Source organism: Macrobrachium nipponense, chromosome 16, assembly GCF_015104395.2.
Source record: "Macrobrachium nipponense isolate FS-2020 chromosome 16, ASM1510439v2, whole genome shotgun sequence".
NCBI classification, from domain to species: domain Eukaryota; kingdom Metazoa; phylum Arthropoda; class Malacostraca; order Decapoda; family Palaemonidae; genus Macrobrachium; species Macrobrachium nipponense.
The window spans coordinates 4,374,848-4,392,373 of NC_087209.1; the positions used below are offsets into that span (position 1 = coordinate 4,374,848).

The 17,526-nt window shown below is 42.1% G+C and overlaps 1 protein-coding gene across 1 annotated transcript in view; it reads right to left on the reverse strand.

Moving 5' to 3' along the window:
- The window catches only part of LOC135195534 (ubiquitin carboxyl-terminal hydrolase MINDY-3-like), a 79,548-nt gene that overhangs the window by 48,649 nt on the left and 13,373 nt on the right, over positions 1–17,526 (reverse strand). The window contains exons 2-3 of the mRNA XM_064221785.1: positions 2,495–2,628; positions 2,062–2,215 (exon numbers count right to left, since the gene is read on the reverse strand). Of these exons, the coding sequence (XP_064077855.1) occupies positions 2,062–2,215; positions 2,495–2,628 (288 nt within the window). The remainder of the gene's footprint in view (positions 1–2,061; positions 2,216–2,494; positions 2,629–17,526) is intronic.

Consider the following 17,526-nt stretch of genomic DNA (forward strand, 5'->3'; position numbering starts at 1 on the left):
GAACAACTATCTAAGAGAGATAAATCTCTAGCAGAAGCAGACATGCATACCTGAGAACAGTATTCCAGTAAAGGAAGTATACATGACCTAAAACAGGTTGCACTGATTTTACCACTGTTATGAATATATGAGGCCTTATGAACAATACTGTACCTAACTTTTTTTGTGCAGCATTTGCTGAAAATGCCAATCAATAGTGATTTTGTTTTACTTGAGTTCAACCTCATACCCCACCAACTACACCATCCCCTAATCCAGTCCATGTCCCGATTGAGGCTGAGGGCAACTTCATTTCTCGTAATGTGGAGACCTCACAACACCCACTCATGTTCCATCATTGGCATATTGAACAAACTTGTTTTCAAGGCCAATAATCACTGCTTTACAACAAAAAATAACAGTGGACCAAGAACACTGCCCTGTGGACCAGACACACATTAAGTCTTGGTTCACTAAAGATCCCGTCCACAACAACCACTGCTGCCTACCCGTAAGGAAAGCTTGAAGTAACCCTAAAACATAACCACCCACTCCAAGATTCTGAAGTTCATAAATACAGTAAGTTCCTTGTGATTTACTAAATCAAAAGCAGCACAAAATCTATTTGAATTACTCTGCACTGAAAACCCTTATCACTGTTCCCTTGTAAAGGGCATGTACTGTGAAGTCTAAAAATGCATCACAGGTACCAAACTGCTTCCTGTATGCATGCATATTGACTATCAACTAACAATACTTTAGATTCCACATAAAATATTTTAAGTTTTTCAGTACCTTTGGAGAGCACAGTGAGAATAGAGATTTGCCTGCAGTTACTGCAGTCTGCAGGTATACCACTCTTTGGAACAGGCACTGTATTACTAAGCTTGTGCTCATAAAAATCTACAGAATCTAGTAATCTTGGGAGACAACACACAAGAAACTTTTTTTTTTTTTTAAACAAAGGGAAGAAACCAACATGATCTTCCCACCCCAGCTATCAAGATTATTCAGAATTTTCTCAACATCCCTGGAGCAAAATACAAAACTTGAAAGAATGGGTTTAGGATGACGAGTATCAGGGAGAGGGACATCCTCAGCTGATTTCTTGGCTTTAAACGCTCAATGAAGCAGTTCAGCCTTTTCCCTAGGGCCAGTAACCAATCTACCATCATCTGTTAGTAATGGTGGATTGGAAGACGAGCCTGACCCAAAGATAGATGATGCCAATTTGGTCCATCACAGATGAGGCTGAGTAATTCTTTCAAGTTCCTCTTCAAGGAGAGAGAGGTATGGATCAAGATTTAATGACACTAGACTGGCTAATTCAACCAGAAAGGGTTCACTTAATTACCTCTAGGATTAAAGTAAAGCACTTAATAACTTCCTTGGGATTAAAATAAAGTACATATCAGAAATTGTTTTGAAAGACAAAAGGAAAATAAGAACGAGATGCTTACCTGAGGCCGAGATATCCACCCACTACAATACACCACAAGATGACTTAAATTTTATTTTGAGGGGGACAAAAGCAAGTGTGATGATTTTATGACAAAAAATGGGCCAAGTTTCATTACTGGATTTATAAGAAAACAATTTACACCAGGTAATTATAATCCTGATAGATACTACATACAAATGTTGAAAACACAAATACTAAACAGAAAAGCTTCAAATTACCATTACTCAACTAGTGATTCTCAAACCTAATAACATTTGTATCTGATGTATTGAATTGTCAACATTTTGCAGCACTTTATGGAAGTTCTATTTAGTATAACCTTTGCTTAAATTTCTTGTCATGAAGATTTGAATTTAACACCCTTCAAGTTATAACAGGCATTTCATCCTGAAAAGTTTTGTACTACTTACTCCAAAATAGCAGCACAATTCAGTTTATGTCTGAATCATAACAAATACTGGAATCTTTACTTCAGTACCACACTAGAGCACTTCCTTAGCAGAATGTACATTTAGCAGTTGTGTAGTACTCTGTACTTATGCTACTGAAGCAGACAGGTAGTAATCTATTCAGGTGAAGTAAGGATACTTACAATATCAAAAATAAGAGATTACCCTGACCTTCTTTTCTTGAGGGTGAACTTCCATCACCGGAATGGGTGGGTGAATTTGATTTATCTCCAGTTTGCACCCCTAACGTGGACGGCTGTTTACACTGACACAGCATCTCCGTAAGGGCTACAGCTAAATACTGGTCCACTGTTGTACTGTCAACCTGTTTTCAGTTATCAAATTAACCAGATTTTACGACACCATGTACACTCCAGAGAAGCAGATGCTATTTCATTCAAAAGCAGGCATTTCTAGTGAAACTTTTAGAAGACTAAGCATAAGATCCTGGGCATGCTCACCAAAGCATCTTGCCCAATATGTCTCATAAAACAAATAAATAAGGCAAGTCTTAGTAAAATACTCTTATTTCATATTACAAAAAAGATAAAGTTAAAAATCTATCCAGTGCAAGTTAACTTCTACAGATAGACCCAAGCCTTACCTCCCTGAGCTGTGAATATTGGACCTCATTTATGAGATTTTTTAGAAGAAATGCCTGCACAGGTGCAATGACAGCACAAGGCCCTCCACTTGTCTGAATCAAAGCAGTCTTCTCATCTTTGCTGAAGATAAAACCTGCAACACCACAGAAAAACTTGTTTATTCTGGTCTATATCTCTTCACCAGAAAAAAAAAACAAAATCCTATCCAGCAGACACATCTCTTGAAATACAGTAATTTCTCAAAAATGAAAGCTAGAGTGAGCTATTAATTTGCTTTAATTTGGCTTCCTTCCTATACATATAATGGATCAGGAACTTCTGGTTCTGCAGCAAATTTGAAGTTGTTCGAATGAATTAATATTTCACTGTGTAACAACTTTACAAATGCTTATCTTTGTGTATCCGTTCAGCGTAGACCAATGACAGATGGTATGTGCCATATCTAGTATATTAGCGGGAAGTTGAAGTGACTTGACTGGGAAAGCCCATCTAGTATTGGACTTGCTTAGTATATCACTGTATCTAAAGTCAACCTCCCCCACCAGTAGAGTTGATGTTTGACCATAGTGCTTTGTACATTGATACGGCATTAGTATCTCCAGGAGTTTCTACTTTCTTATTCTAGGATGAGAGGCAAGACACCCAGTACTCCCAGGACCAGCCAAATAAAACACCATTTCCCTTCCCTGTCTCCGGCTGTTTCCCTTACACTTTCTCCCAATATCTCTCTGAAATATCTCAAACAGTATCATGGCTCTGAGAGTAGCAAGTTTTACTCCTTTTTGGATACTATGACCAGTCTTTCATTATTGTTCCACCAAGCTGGAGTGAGTACTTCCACCTGCCCAGCACCAATTCTCATAATTACTCAATGGAAATCTGTAGTCTTCTTATTACTAATTTTACAGACTTTCTCTTTCTTTGTTATTTAACACTTCTGAGCTTTTGATATCAAAAGGCAACTAGCAATTGTTGGAAATGGCACTTACCAATTTGCCTATCCTTTCTGACCATTGTTGGGGAAAGAAATGCAAAAGCATGGAATAAACCCTAATAACTAAGTCAAACATTTATGTTACAGGAAAAAAATGTCAAACACATAAGCTATTTTAATTAAGAAAGGTTTGGGCTCTAGCTAACCTAACACTATGAGATAGGCTACGCCCCTTCCCCATTTAATAGCCTATCCTATATTTCCTGAGTGCATGCCTAAGTCAGTTAATACAAACTGAAATGTCAATATTTCTTAGATTATATGCCTCATTTATCTTTTAATGGAAAAATTCAGACCTTGCTAGTGTGTTTGGGCATCAAATCCTTGCAATGATGGTACAAATAAGCATAACCTTCAAGTTGTGTTAGGGTATGTCTTTTGTACCTCCAGTTTATTCCAAAATACTAATGCTATTTTAACATGGCTTAGGTTATGTTGTATCCTAGGTCTAATAATTAGTACATATGCCCATATATAGGGTGTAGCAATCATCTGTAGTCAGTGGCTGCAGTGACCCTAATTTTGTGGGATTAAAGGCCACAAAAATTAAAAAAGTCATACTACATGATGGTCTCATCTCCAAGGTATGTTAACTTGAGCTAACTTCCCCCTTCCCCCTCGGGAGAAACAATAGACAGTCGGCAGGCTTTGTATAACTACAGTAATTGGCACCATGCCTAAAGGCTCAATGTATATATATATATATATATATATATATAATATATATATATATATATATATATATATATATATATATATATATATATATATATATAATATATATATATATATATATATATATATATATATATATATATATATATATATATATATATATATATATATTTGGACTAATATTTCTACCAGTATTGAGTTTTGTTACATGCACAGTTAAGCCGACGAGGTAATGGTATAATTCAGAAAATTATATTTTTTGTTTGCATAAGCCTGTTTTGTCTTATTTTTTAAAAATACTATTAGTTAATACATTATACAGTATACTTTTTTGCTGTTATCTGTCTGCCTTTTTCTGTTTGAAATACTTTGGTATGTATACTGTTTCTAATTGATTACGAGAATTGTGCAGGTCCAATATAAATTCTCTGAGAGAATAACCCAATATCATGGCAGAATAACTCATTTACAATAATTCGTGTAAGAGAAGTGTTGGACAATGTTTCTAAATTTTACAGCCTATGCTTCATACTCGAAGAATCTATAGCGTTAACACCAAAGGTTTCTCTAGGTGCAATATTTGTTTTGATCCCAGATACAATTTCTCAACCTGTCAAACTATATATTCACTTTGGCTTCTTCTTGGGTTGCCAAGCTTAGCTGTATGATTTCTGTGATTATTTTAGAAAATTACATGCTTATAATAGTGCAGAACAGTTCATTCTGCTATGCACTATTACTTTTGGGGATCCAAGGGAAATAGCTCCCTTGGACTAGGTCATGGGGTAATGGGATATAAAATTTAGGCCAAAGCACTGAAAGGGAAAGTAAAAGTACAATGTATCAAAGGTGTAAACAGGAAAACCTGGCATTGCATTATGAAACAATTGTTGGGTGAAGGTTGAAAGAAAAATGGGAGAGAGAATATGAACAGAGGTACAGTAAAAGAAATGAAAGAGGCTGCATAGAAGTTACAGTGCCCTGACACCACTACCAAATTTCATGGGCCTTTGCTGCTAAGCCCCGCCTACTGCACGCTAGTGATTGGCTAGGTCTCAAAAGGGGACTAACACCACACTATAGTCGATTTATTTAAGGTGGATTCTTGTGCCTTCGAGATGTTTGTTTGGCAGCCTCTGATTGGCTGGTACCGGGAGGTAGGCTGCTCGCTCGTTTTGTCATATTTTCATCTGTGGGTTAGAAAACTAGCAATATGTTTATATTTCTTCATTTTCTCACATTTTGCCAAAGATAGGAAAGTTTTGGTCATACCAAAGGATTCAGTATTAATTGTACAACTAAATAATCTTTTCCTGAAACCAAAAAGACAAAGCACAAAGGAATTACAACGAGTAAAAGTGAAGAGTGAACATTTCATTCTTTATACCTGTTTTTATTTATGATCGGATTTTTAATAATTCATGCCATCAATATAAAATAAAACTTGTGTTTTGATACAATAAAATCACCTTCAGTACATTAGTGCCTTCAGATCTTAGATATGTGCTATATGTAAAGAGAAAATTAAGAATTATGTCTTAAAATGTTGCATCTGTACTTGACTCAGCTTGAAAGGAAGTCAATCTTCCTTAATTCTTTGTTGTTTATTACTTCACTGAGTTTATTATTTTATCACTCAAATAAGTCTCTGATATCTCTTTCGTTTGAGAATATATTCATATAAAAAATTAAAAACCAGATTCTGAAAATAAAACTAAAGATAATATTCTGAAATGACCTGATTAAAGCTTAGGCTGAGTTGAAGAGTGCGAAGTCTGTCCACAGAGTTCAACTTCTTTGCTGGACTGAATTCCCTGCTTCCCACCTAGATCTTGGCTAATGATACCAGATGCATCCATAAGATTACGTATTATTATTTTCATTATCAGATATGTCCATACTATATGATATTGGATTGAAAATTTTCAGCAAAGATAATGGGAATTCTGTGTATTTAACCCTCTTACGCCGAAGCGGTAAAAAAAAAATTGTCTCCCGTGTGCCGGAGGTGTTTCAGAGTGAGCGCGGAAGCGGAAAAAATATTTTTTTTCAAAAAATCACAGCGCGCTTAGTTTTCAAGATTAAGAGTTCATTTTTGGCTCATTTTTTTGACACTGGCTGAAGTTTAGTATGCAACCATCAGAAATGAAAAAAATTATCATTATCATATATAAATAATGCGATATATGATAGCGCAAAAACGAAATTTCATATATAATTGTATTCAAATCGCGCTGTGCGCAAAACGGTTAAAGGTAACAAGTTACTTTTTTTTGTTGTAATGTACACTAAATTGCGATCATTTTGGTATATAAACACATTGTAAAACGATAAAAGAACAACACAGAGAAATATTATCACAAAATAATGCATGAATTCGTAACGCGCGGACGTAAACAAATATTTTTTTCAAAAATTCACCATAAATCTAAATATTGTCCTAGAGACTTCCAAAGACAAATGATTGAATATTACTATACTGTAAGAGTATTAGCTTACAATTACAGTTTTTGACCATATCTGACGAGTTAAAGTTGACCAAATGTCGAATTTTTTTATATATATATTTTTTATATGCAATTATTTCGGAAATAAGAAAAGCTACAACCTTCAAATATTTTTCGTTTTATTCTACATGAAATTGCACACATTTTTATATATAAAACTCTATGAAATGCCTAATATGAAACGAAGCAAATATGACAATTTGTCCAAAATTGCATTTTTCCTAACTATACAAACCTGAGGTCCTTTTACAATAGGAAGGTACTAGCGGCAGCTGGATAGGTCGTAAGCTTTCGAAACCAAAAGGGGTTCGGTAGTTAACTGCTTGTCCGACAGGCGCCGCGCGCGCGACTGGGAGGTAAACAATCACTTTTGCTTTTGGCCCAAGCAAAAACTGCAGAGTGAGGGGTGGCATGAGGTGGGGCTATGTGTAAAAGGACCTCAGGTTTGTATAGTTAGGAAAAATGATATTGTTATGATACAATAAAGTTTGTTCATACTTACCTGGCAGATATATATATAGCTGTATTTTCTGAAGTTCGACAGAATTTTAAAAACTTCCGACACACGCAGTGGTCGGCCAGGTGGTTAGTACCCATTCCCGCCGCTGGGAGGCGGGTATCAGGAACCATTCCCATTTTCTATTCATAATTTTTATTCCACTGTCCCCTGAGGGGAGGTGGGTGGGTACTTGATTATATATATCTGCCAGGTAAGTATGAACAAACTTTATTGTATCATAACAATATCATTTTGTTCATGAAACTTACCTGTCAGATATATATATAGCATGAATCCCACCTTTGGAGGTGGGAAGGGACAGGGAATAGAAGGATTTTAGGAAACAAATGCATGCAGATGATTTACATCTTGGTTCCACCTGTTAGCATAGCTGGCTTCGTGGTTACTGCCACGTAAGGTCTGCTTGTGCTACTAGAGTTGCCAGCGAGGTAGAGACCTATATAGCTGGTGCACTCCAGATGATCTGTCAACAGGGGCGAGACCACGACGTGACTAGACCATATTGACCATACCATGAGGGCTAGAAGTAAATAAATATATATATATAATATATATCACCACCTGACCAACCTAGCCAAAGTTAAGGTGTTTTAACTAAGGCTTAAGAGTTAAGAAGTCGCCGTTGTCGGCGACTCATCAACTAAATTAAGAGCTCTTTCCTAACCATTTTCTACAGGATAGGATGAGTGGTACTTCTTGCCCCCAAGATTGTGTCTGCAGACACGTATGGCCCTAGCGAGCAGCAGATCTCATATGCCATCTCACATCTCGCAGGGAGTGTGAAGTGAACACAGAGTTGCTTCGCTAAAACATGGTACTCAGGATGTTACTGAGTGCCATGCTCTGTTGAAATGCTTCCGAGGTCCGCGCCCTCACCTCGTGAGCATTTAGATAAAAAGATTTCAAATCTTTGTGCAAACACAATGAAGGAGCATTTTTGAAAGAAACTCTTAACACTAAAGCCAGGGTGTTCTTCGATATGGGCAAGTCTGGTCTTTTTCGGAACACTGCAGATTGCCCGAATGACTTCGACTTTCTTGAGTTTTTATGTAGATAAAACTTGAGAGACCCGACAGGGCACAGGACTCTCTCTGGCTCCTGCCCACTAACTTGTGCCATCCTTGCTTCCAAGCTCCCTGGCCCAAGGACAAAACGGGTTTCCATTCTTAGGCCACAACGGAAGGTCTTAGAGAGCACACCGCCTTGTCTTCTCTAAAGCCAAAACTTGTGACGATGGCTTAAAATTCACTAACCCTCTTGTCGTATCTAGGGTGGTTAGAAAAAGGCCTTCCTTATCACATGCAAAAAGTTAACAGGTAGGAGAGGTTCAAATGCTTTAACATCAAGAACTTCAGACTACGTCTAAGTTCCATATTGAAAGCTTCGATTCTGGACATGCACAGTCAGTCCGTCTGTACTAAAGTCAGGTGACGCGACCGAGTTGGACCAAGTCAGACGAATCAAAGGACAGCAAGGCTGTACCCTGAAGACCATAAGGCACTATTCTTCGCTGAAGAATGAGTGTCTGGACTGCCTGGGCGATTCAATCTAAGCAAACCTTGGGGGTGTATCAACGCAACCCAACGTCGTCAGCGAATCAACTGACTCGAGCTTCTGGTGCCAGGAGAAAGGAGCGAGGAGCAAAAAGGCGATTCAGTCCCGAAGGAAGAATGCCTGACAGTCCAACCTGGTCTCATGTTACACGATCATCGGGGGTGTATAAACGCAACTGACTTCGTCAACAAGAAACTCAGTGCTACTATATGTCGCCTGATCTCGCACGTGTCTGACTCCGAGAAAACAGGTGAGACAAAAAGTAGATGGTGAGCGAGTTTCGAGATTCCACAGAACTCAAAAATCGTGAAGGGCTTGTTGTTTGACAGACGCAAATCTCTGAGCCCAAAGGCTGTCAACAACATATTTGCATATTCTTTAATAGTTGTGACTGCCAGGCTTATCCCATTCTTCAGACGGAAAAGGAAGACGGTAATCTTATTCCTGTCAACCTCTCGATAGTCTGAACGTAGTTCAAACTCAGAGCGGAGAGGTTATAGGTACCTTTCGAGTTAGAGTAGACCGACTCTCTCGGAAAAGGTCCTTGGAAAGTGAACTAGGAAATATGTGACCTCTGTGAATCCAGGATTCTGAAGGCCAACATGGGGCGATCAGCGTCATTGTCGCTCCCTGTGACGTCATAAATCCTCTTATTACATTTCCTAAGCGATTGAAAAAGGGGAAAAAAGAGACTAAACATCCATCCCCGTTCAATATCATAGGATGGCGTTTCATGGTACTGATCCCGGATCGAGAATAAGGGAGCAGAGAAGAAGCCGCCTCTTCGTCCTCAACATATCGAAGAGAAGAATGAAAGGGCGTCCCTAAAGTCTACACAACTCTCAACTTACTTCTAAAGAAAGATTCCACTCGGGGAAGTGAATAGTTGCTGCCGTCGATCGAGACGATTCGTACGGACTTTTGCAATCCTGTAACGAACCTGTAGAGGATCGTTACATTTACGCCCCCTGTTGTTATAATAGGCTCTTTCTCGTAAACTCGAACAAGGACCGAGAGAAGATACTTCTTAAGATATGAGAGAGCTGTGGAATATCAGAGTTGATCTGGACCACTGGTTCCCAAACTCGTTTCGAGGACTGGAGGGACTACCGAATCGCTTTTACTTCTTTCAGATTAAGATCCAGGACATCTGAACCCTATCCAGATGTCCGGCACTTCTTTCTATCACCTCAGGTGATAGACGCACTGAGAGATGTTCAGAATCATTGCTAGATCTTGAATAATATTTCAGGTTTCCCGTAGGAAAAAACTGTGGTCTGAATTGCAGTCTATTTCGGGAAACAAACTTCTTCAGGAAGGAAATGGTCCCCAGCAAGCTCATCCATTCCCTCCCCGAGTATGCTTACTTCCCTAAATAAGGCTGCGCTTTGCCTAAGCAGGAGAGCCAAATAAAAGTGCAATGTTGCGGTAGACTCGTAGTTCCATACCGTGCGGTAACGAGCACCGAAAGGATTAAGAGATAACTCTGTTGAACATAGTAAGGCAAAACGAATGCAACGTTTATTCATTCACGTAAGAAATCCCCTCAATCTTAGGCTAAAGTCCGTGATTGTAGGACAGAGATACAGTTAGTCAGTCAATCCCGCAGGAGAGACGTAACCGTCAGCACAGAGATACGGTTAGTCAGTCAATCCCGCAGGAGAGAGAGACGTAACTACGGCGCATGACAGCGCACGATCTGTCACTGAATACTGGCTCGGTTGTTGGACTGGGAGGAACAGACAGCGTGACAGCAGCAGCAAGCAGCTTACGAACGTCGTCTCTTAACTTTATGTCTGGGTTGCCAGCTACCCTATTCTACGAAGAAAGTAGGGTCTGTTATTTTTTGAGCAGAAAGACTCTCAAGCTGGTATATTTGAAGCGAAACAGAAAACGCTAAATATATAGATGCGTTTGTGTCGTCAGAACACTACCATACAACGGTAAAAGATAAATCGGAAACGTCCTGTTAGGACTGCAGGGGAAGTTAACGAATTAAAATGTCCTTAAAATAAGACAACAGACCTCTCGGTTGCCATCCGAAGAGGTAACTACAGCAAGACGTAGATACTTGAACCAACCAGAATAAAAATAACGCAATGGCAAAAGTTGAAATTATATCACAATAAAGTTTGTTCCTACTTACCTGGCAGAGATATATATAGCTGAATTCGGAAACACAGCTACATACATATCTGACAGGCAAGTTTCATGAACAAAACTTAAGAGAATCGAAGCAGTCGAAGCAGTCAGCTCAAGCTTCTTATGTTATTGGACATAAAGCGTTCATTGACGTAGTCTACAAGTCTATTTCTTGTACGAGTCTGCGAATGACGAATGAGAGCTCTTCCGAATCTTGTCGATAAGAGCTTATTCGCTTACGCAATATCAAGTTAATGAGATGTTTGTCATGAGAACTAACCCATTTACGGGACAAAGAGATATTTTGTCAAAGAGGGATACCCACTTACTTGACAAAACGAAAGTATATTGTCAATGGGGGAAAGTCACTGAATTGACAAAACGTAATCCAGGGAGTCGAGCATTTAATTTTTCCGATTCCCGTCTCAAACGAGGAAGGGGCAAGAATCCTGTTAAGAGACTGGGCTTACGGCAAGTAGGACGACGATGTTTCAATTCGGCAGCGTAGTCCCGACTAGAAACTAACAAAATCTATCATCTGAAAAACCCTTTCAGATGGGCTAAAAAGCTTGGAAAATTATCCTGGGAAGAGAAGAAACTCTCCAACCAGCTTCCTCTCCCGTATCACAACTAATGCCTGCTAAAGCTTAAATTATTGGCGGAGTATGGCAAAGGAAGTCCTGTCTTGCGCTTTCCTGAAGAGCGTCCTTTTGATGAGTGCCTTTGCAAGAATCCTACTGAACGTTGCCGAGAGTCCTGACGTGCAGGACCGATCGGCCTTACATAACCCGTAACTGCCTTAGCGCAAAGTCTTGACTGCGGTAGTGGCAACTTAAATTTATTGGCAGAATGGCAAAGGTTGCGGTAGAGCAAACGAGATCTTCCTTAACTCCATCCACCTATGCGAAAAGCAATATTAATTGACAGAGACCTCTTGAATTCACGAAACCCGATGTCTTGCTGGGTTTCGAAGAAGAAGTTGTCTGTTCACTTTAAGCTTCCTCCGAAGCACTGCCTACTTCACATTCTTTGCAGGTGAGGTAGAAGGTATCACCGAAGGTAGAGGTAAAAATTCTTTAGGCCCAAATCTGAAACGAGCTTGAAGAGTTCAACAGAAACGTTCAGCCAGGCGACACACCTGGCGTGCGCTGGTGCACGCTCGGCGTCCACTGGAGCGCGCTCGGCGTCCATGGAGCGCGCTCGGCGTCCCACTGGCGCGCACGGAGCGTGCTTGGCGTGCACTCGCGCGCGCCTGGAGTCCATCCGAGCGTCCCAGGCGTCCGCTCTCAAAGCTTCCTGCTACTATGACTTCTTTTACGTATTTCTCGGTGGAAAGACGGACACGAGTTCAGCGACGTTCGCCTTCTTACTTCTCACTGAAACGCATAACGAGAGAGAGAGGAGAGGACGTGAAGCGTCCTCTTCTATAAAGTTCTTCTATTTAGAGGGCGCGAGTCCTTCCGAAAGCTCCAACCCCTGCACGGAGAGGACGCTTCGGAGGACGAGAAGCAAACTTTCAGGATTCGTGCACGCGCACGCACTTTGGCAGTCTGGGATTTTCATCAGTAACTGCCGAAGGCACGCCAGATCGGTGGGGGTTCCTTGTAACCCTCCTTCGGCCTTTCGACATGCTCCCTCCCCAGGTCCTGGGAGTCAAGCAGAGGTCCAGGCCTAGAGGCGAAACGAGGCCGATCTGACGCACCCTCCACTACACAAGGGTATCACTGCACTTCTGCACTTCACTTTTACTCTCTAAAGCAAGCACTTTCGATTCTAAGTTACGAATCGAAAGAGTATAAGAGAAAGGGCAATTCCTCTACAGACACTGCTTAGGGCCCGAAGGCAATACTGCAGGGTTAGGAGTAACAATTACAGAAGTAGCACTTCACAGCCATGAAGAAGAGCGAGCACCTCTCGTAGACATATTCATAGCCCGTAGGCCATAACTACAGGGTTAGGCAAAATAAAGTTCTACAGGAAGGTTAGCAGGTTCACTACCCTGACTTTTGTTACTGATTAATTGCGTACATACGAATCATACGTCTTCCTTACGGAATTAGACATGTTTTACTGATTAATTGCGTACATACGAATCATACGTCTCCTTACGGAATAGACAAAGTCTCACACTCCTTACATGACAAATCTCAACAAAGAAGGAAGACCCATACCCCTCGTACATACCAAGTGCGGATCTACCGAAGCTTTCGGTAGCCACACCCTATCTTTGCAGACAACCCCGTCTGAAACTAGCCTAACTAGATTCAGATATTTTAAGCAAAAATGAATCAAATTCAAATCAATTTAAGATAGCGTATGCCTAGCCACAAATCCAAGTAAATAAATCAAAAGACAATTAGGATACTTAGCGGCAATGAAGTTTCCAAAATCCTAAGACGGAGGTACTGAAAACAGGTGTTTTCAGCACCGGCGACAAAAAGAAAAATTATGAATAGAAAATGGGAATGGTTCCTGATACCCGCCTCCCAGCGGCGGGAATGGGTACTAACCACCTGGCCGACCACTGCGTGTGTCGGAAGTTTTTAAAATTCTGTCGGACTTCAGAAAATACAGCTATATATATATCTGACAGGTAAGTTTCATGAACAAAATGACAATTTGTCCAAAATTGCATTTTTCCTAACTATACAAACCTGAGGTCCTTTTACAATAGGAAGGTACTAGCGGCAGCTGGATAGGTCGTAAGCTTTCGAACAAGGGGTTCGGTAGTTAACTGCTTGTCCGACAGGCGCGCGCGCGCGACTGGTAGGTAAACAAATCACTTTTGCTTTTGGCCCAAGCAAAAACTGCAGAGTGCAGGGGTGGCATGAGGTGGGGCTATGTGTAAAAGGACCTCAGGTTTGTATAGTTAGGAAAAATGCAATTTTGGACAAATTGTCATTTGTTCCGACACGGCATACAAACCTTCGGTCCTTTTACAATAGGAAGACTCACTTCTTGGTGGGTGGAATCTGAGTCTTTTGTGAACAGACTGGTGTTCGCCCAACCTTGGAAGCCTCCCTGGTCGTAAGAGCGAGGGAGGGATCCAAGCCTCTGTCCGATTGATCGGGGTGTGCATGCCGCAGGATCAATGGTCAGACCTCTGGACCGAGTACTAAGAGAGGGGCATGCGCATCTCTTCGTACCAGCAATGCAAGAACTTGTTCCTGTACAGGAGCAAATATAAAGTCATGGGTTTGACTCTTGTAGGCATCCACTTCCCCCCCTTGTAGAAGGAAGTGGTGGATATTCTGCTCCTATCCCTAGTGAAAGGGATAGGATGGGGCTCTGTCATATAGCACCGGCATCTCGTCCTTATCCAGCAGGGTAATGACCGTATCCCTCTACCCACAGGTAGAGGGGTAGAAAAGATAGAAAGAGAAGCCAGTCACTTTCTCATTCACTATCTATTCATACAGTCACACCAGGACTCGATGCTGTTCAGCCTGCTAGGGTTCTGGGTTTAGCTACACAACGTGTTGAGCAGCCACCACGGGTCCTAAGGAAAACGATCCAAGGACCTGTGGGCAATATCCAAAAGGTAGAAGGAGGTGCCAGTGGTCTGGTTGTACCAGACCCCTGCCTTCAGCCTGCGCCACGGAGAAGTTCTTGTGTAACTCGAGGGAGTGTACTTCTAGGTCATCTTGGTGCTGACGAAGAGTCTTCAACACTCCGCCTGGGATGTCGAGTTTCTTCAGAAAGCGCGGTCGTGCTTTCACAGGACAAAGCAGCATCTCCTTCGCATCGAAGGCGGTGAAGTCCATTAGGGAGGGACTGTGAAGGACTCTAACCGATCGTCAGGAACCGAAGGGTTCAGAGTCTCGCTACGAATTCGGTACGAAATCGAGCGTCACGAATCCCCATCCCCTGGATGCTTGACTTCGCAGGCAAAGTCATGCAATTACCTCAGAGGAAAAGAAGGGAATTGTCGTATGACCTATCCCTCTTCGTCGACTTCGGTGATGTCCTGTACCCATTACTGGTCTATCCGTCTGCAGCGAAGTTGTTGTTCTCGGTAGTGGATAGGACACCGACACTCAATGTTGGGTGTCGATGGTATGGGTACTGTGACAAGCCGTTAGGACGAAGAAAAGATTGTTGATGGAACAACCGAACTAAGTCCACAGCGAAGTTCGTAACAGACTTGGGCGCTCTGACAGCTGCCTACTGACTGCGTTCGGTAGGAGGCAAGTTGTCCAAGCACCCGAGCAAGTCACGTGACCTTCGCCTTTAAAAGGGTTATGCCAAGAGACTAAACAAATTTAATTTGTTCGTCACCGATGCCAGAAGGCAAGGTGATGACTCTCTTAAGGCATGTGCCCAACAGGCGAAAGTCAATTGCCTTCTAGAGACCGAGGTCCCTTGATGGCAAGATATCTCATAGTATAGTTGATTCTCGGGTAAGGAGAAACAACACTATGTGACGTTGAAGACGAAGGTGTACAAGAAAATGCAACCTACGTCTTCACAGCTGAACCGAGAGAAGGATCTCAAGATTCTGAACCTGTGCTACAAAGACTGAGAACGCTAACCGCTATTGATTGCTGTCCGGTGAGGATCGTAGTTGCAATAAAAGCGGAGCGCTTCCAGTAATGAAGACAGGGAACTACTGCCTGAAGAACTGCTTCTCATGGGCCTGAACATTGGAAGTAGAGCTGTCAGGTCGGAGAGTAGGCGATGTCTTCTGACATATCTGTTAATTCGGGCGAGCAATGAAATTGCACACCTACGAATACGAGATATTTTGAAGACGAACTCAGATGTCTGCAAAAATCATTCGCATTATCGCAGTGCGATGCAGCGGTTGACTAGTACAGACTTCTGTTACCGTGCGGTAACAGAAAGATGAAAGAGTCCAAGAGATGTCTCTGTTGAAAATTCTCGCAATGTCGAAGGCGATGAAATCGAGCGTCACAGCAGTAGATGGTCCTTCATTATTGCGAGAATCCCGTTAATCAGAGACCTAAGTCCATGATTGTTGGGCAGAGATACGGTTTCGGTAGTCAATCCAACCAGGGGAGAGAGAGACGTAACCGACCACGTGCATCTCCGAGACCTAGCTGATACTGAGCCGCTATCAGGCAGTTCAATACGCAGTAGCTCTCGGTGACTCGTCATCCTGAGTGCCAGGTAATCCATTATTCCACGAAGGAATGCGTTCGGCTAGAACCATCGAGCATAAAGAATACGCTCGAGCAATTATATTTAACCGAAACGGATTTCGGTAAATACAAAAGCTGATTTGGTGTTGTCATGACAATACCAAGTATCTAAAATCGAAACTGATAACTGCTGGGAGGTTGCAGGCAACCCCGAGTTGCAGTTCATTAAGATACAATTCGTCTCGGTCACAAACCGTAAAGTTAACTACGGTATGCGCCTACCCCACGGACAATTCAAACTGTTAAAGAATCATGTCGCGAGGGTAATATACGTAGTATATTTGTAGGTCTGTACCACGACCTCCATCCTAAATTCTTTTCCCTCGAGGAATGAGAATAAGGATTGGAGATCGACCGCCTTCGTTCTCTAGTCAAGAGAGTGAAGGAGAAGTCTTCCCAAGGAAAGCTTCAATGGTGAACAGAATACCGAAGACGATAGTTCAAGCCAAAACTGGAAGTTCCCGTCCGTTCTTCTCTATTCCAGGTTAAGCGCCTACTGTGAGATACTCTTCTTTCAGCAGCAGTCTTCTTCCAAATGCTAGAAATTACAGGAATTCGAGCATAAGCGAGGTTCCCGATTATCGTGTAACAATTATCGGGGATTCTCGCTCACTTTGGACCGTGGTCTCGCCTGAGTGTTTGGAGATCGTAAAAAACTCGAACACTGAGTGCGCTAGAAATTCCGTAGAATTCTAAGCACTCTGCGAAACCCCCCACCGAATTCGTCAGATGATATCGGCTGGTGGTCCTCCTCGATTCCCGTAGAAATCGAGATCTAGCAGTTGGAGAAGAAAAAGGAGCAGCCATCGCCTTACGGCGATGGCCTCTCAGAGCCTGGGAAAACGTATCGTCAGGAGAAAACGTTTTCCCAAAAAAAAAGAGGAGGGTTACGAACTCATACTGTAGGTAAGTGTCTGCCGCCACTGTGAACGTCGTCTGGGTGGGGTTGATCGACACCTGACAGTAGAGAGCCGATACCGCTCCGACTCATTCCAGTCCTCGTCGAGGTCGAAACCTCAGGAGGACCGAAGGGGTATTTTTAAATCGGTGTCCGAAGACACGTATAAACGCCTCTGTCGCAGTAGAGGAGGTAAGTAGCTTGTGGACCGTCCAGAACTGAGAGAGCCTTCTTGTCCGGAGACGAGAAGACCTACCTGGTTCAACACAGTCGGCAAGCTCAGATCGCGGCCAGACCCCACCGTCGATTTGGGTTCCCTCTCGGGCCCCAAAACGACTCGAGCCGAGACGTGGCTCTGCTGGTGGGAGCGGCGATCCTTCCCCGAGGTCATTGTGCTGACGAATCAGCGCCGTAACCCTCGGCAAAGTTCCTCTGGATCTCGGAAGTCACAGCATCTTGCAGAGTGGGACGTTAAGCCCTTCGAAAACAAGAGCATTCCGAGAACCTTCCTCCTAAGAAGGGGAACAGCGACAGCCCTCTCGGTCTTCCCCATCCACTTGCGCATACGTCCTGGTCGGT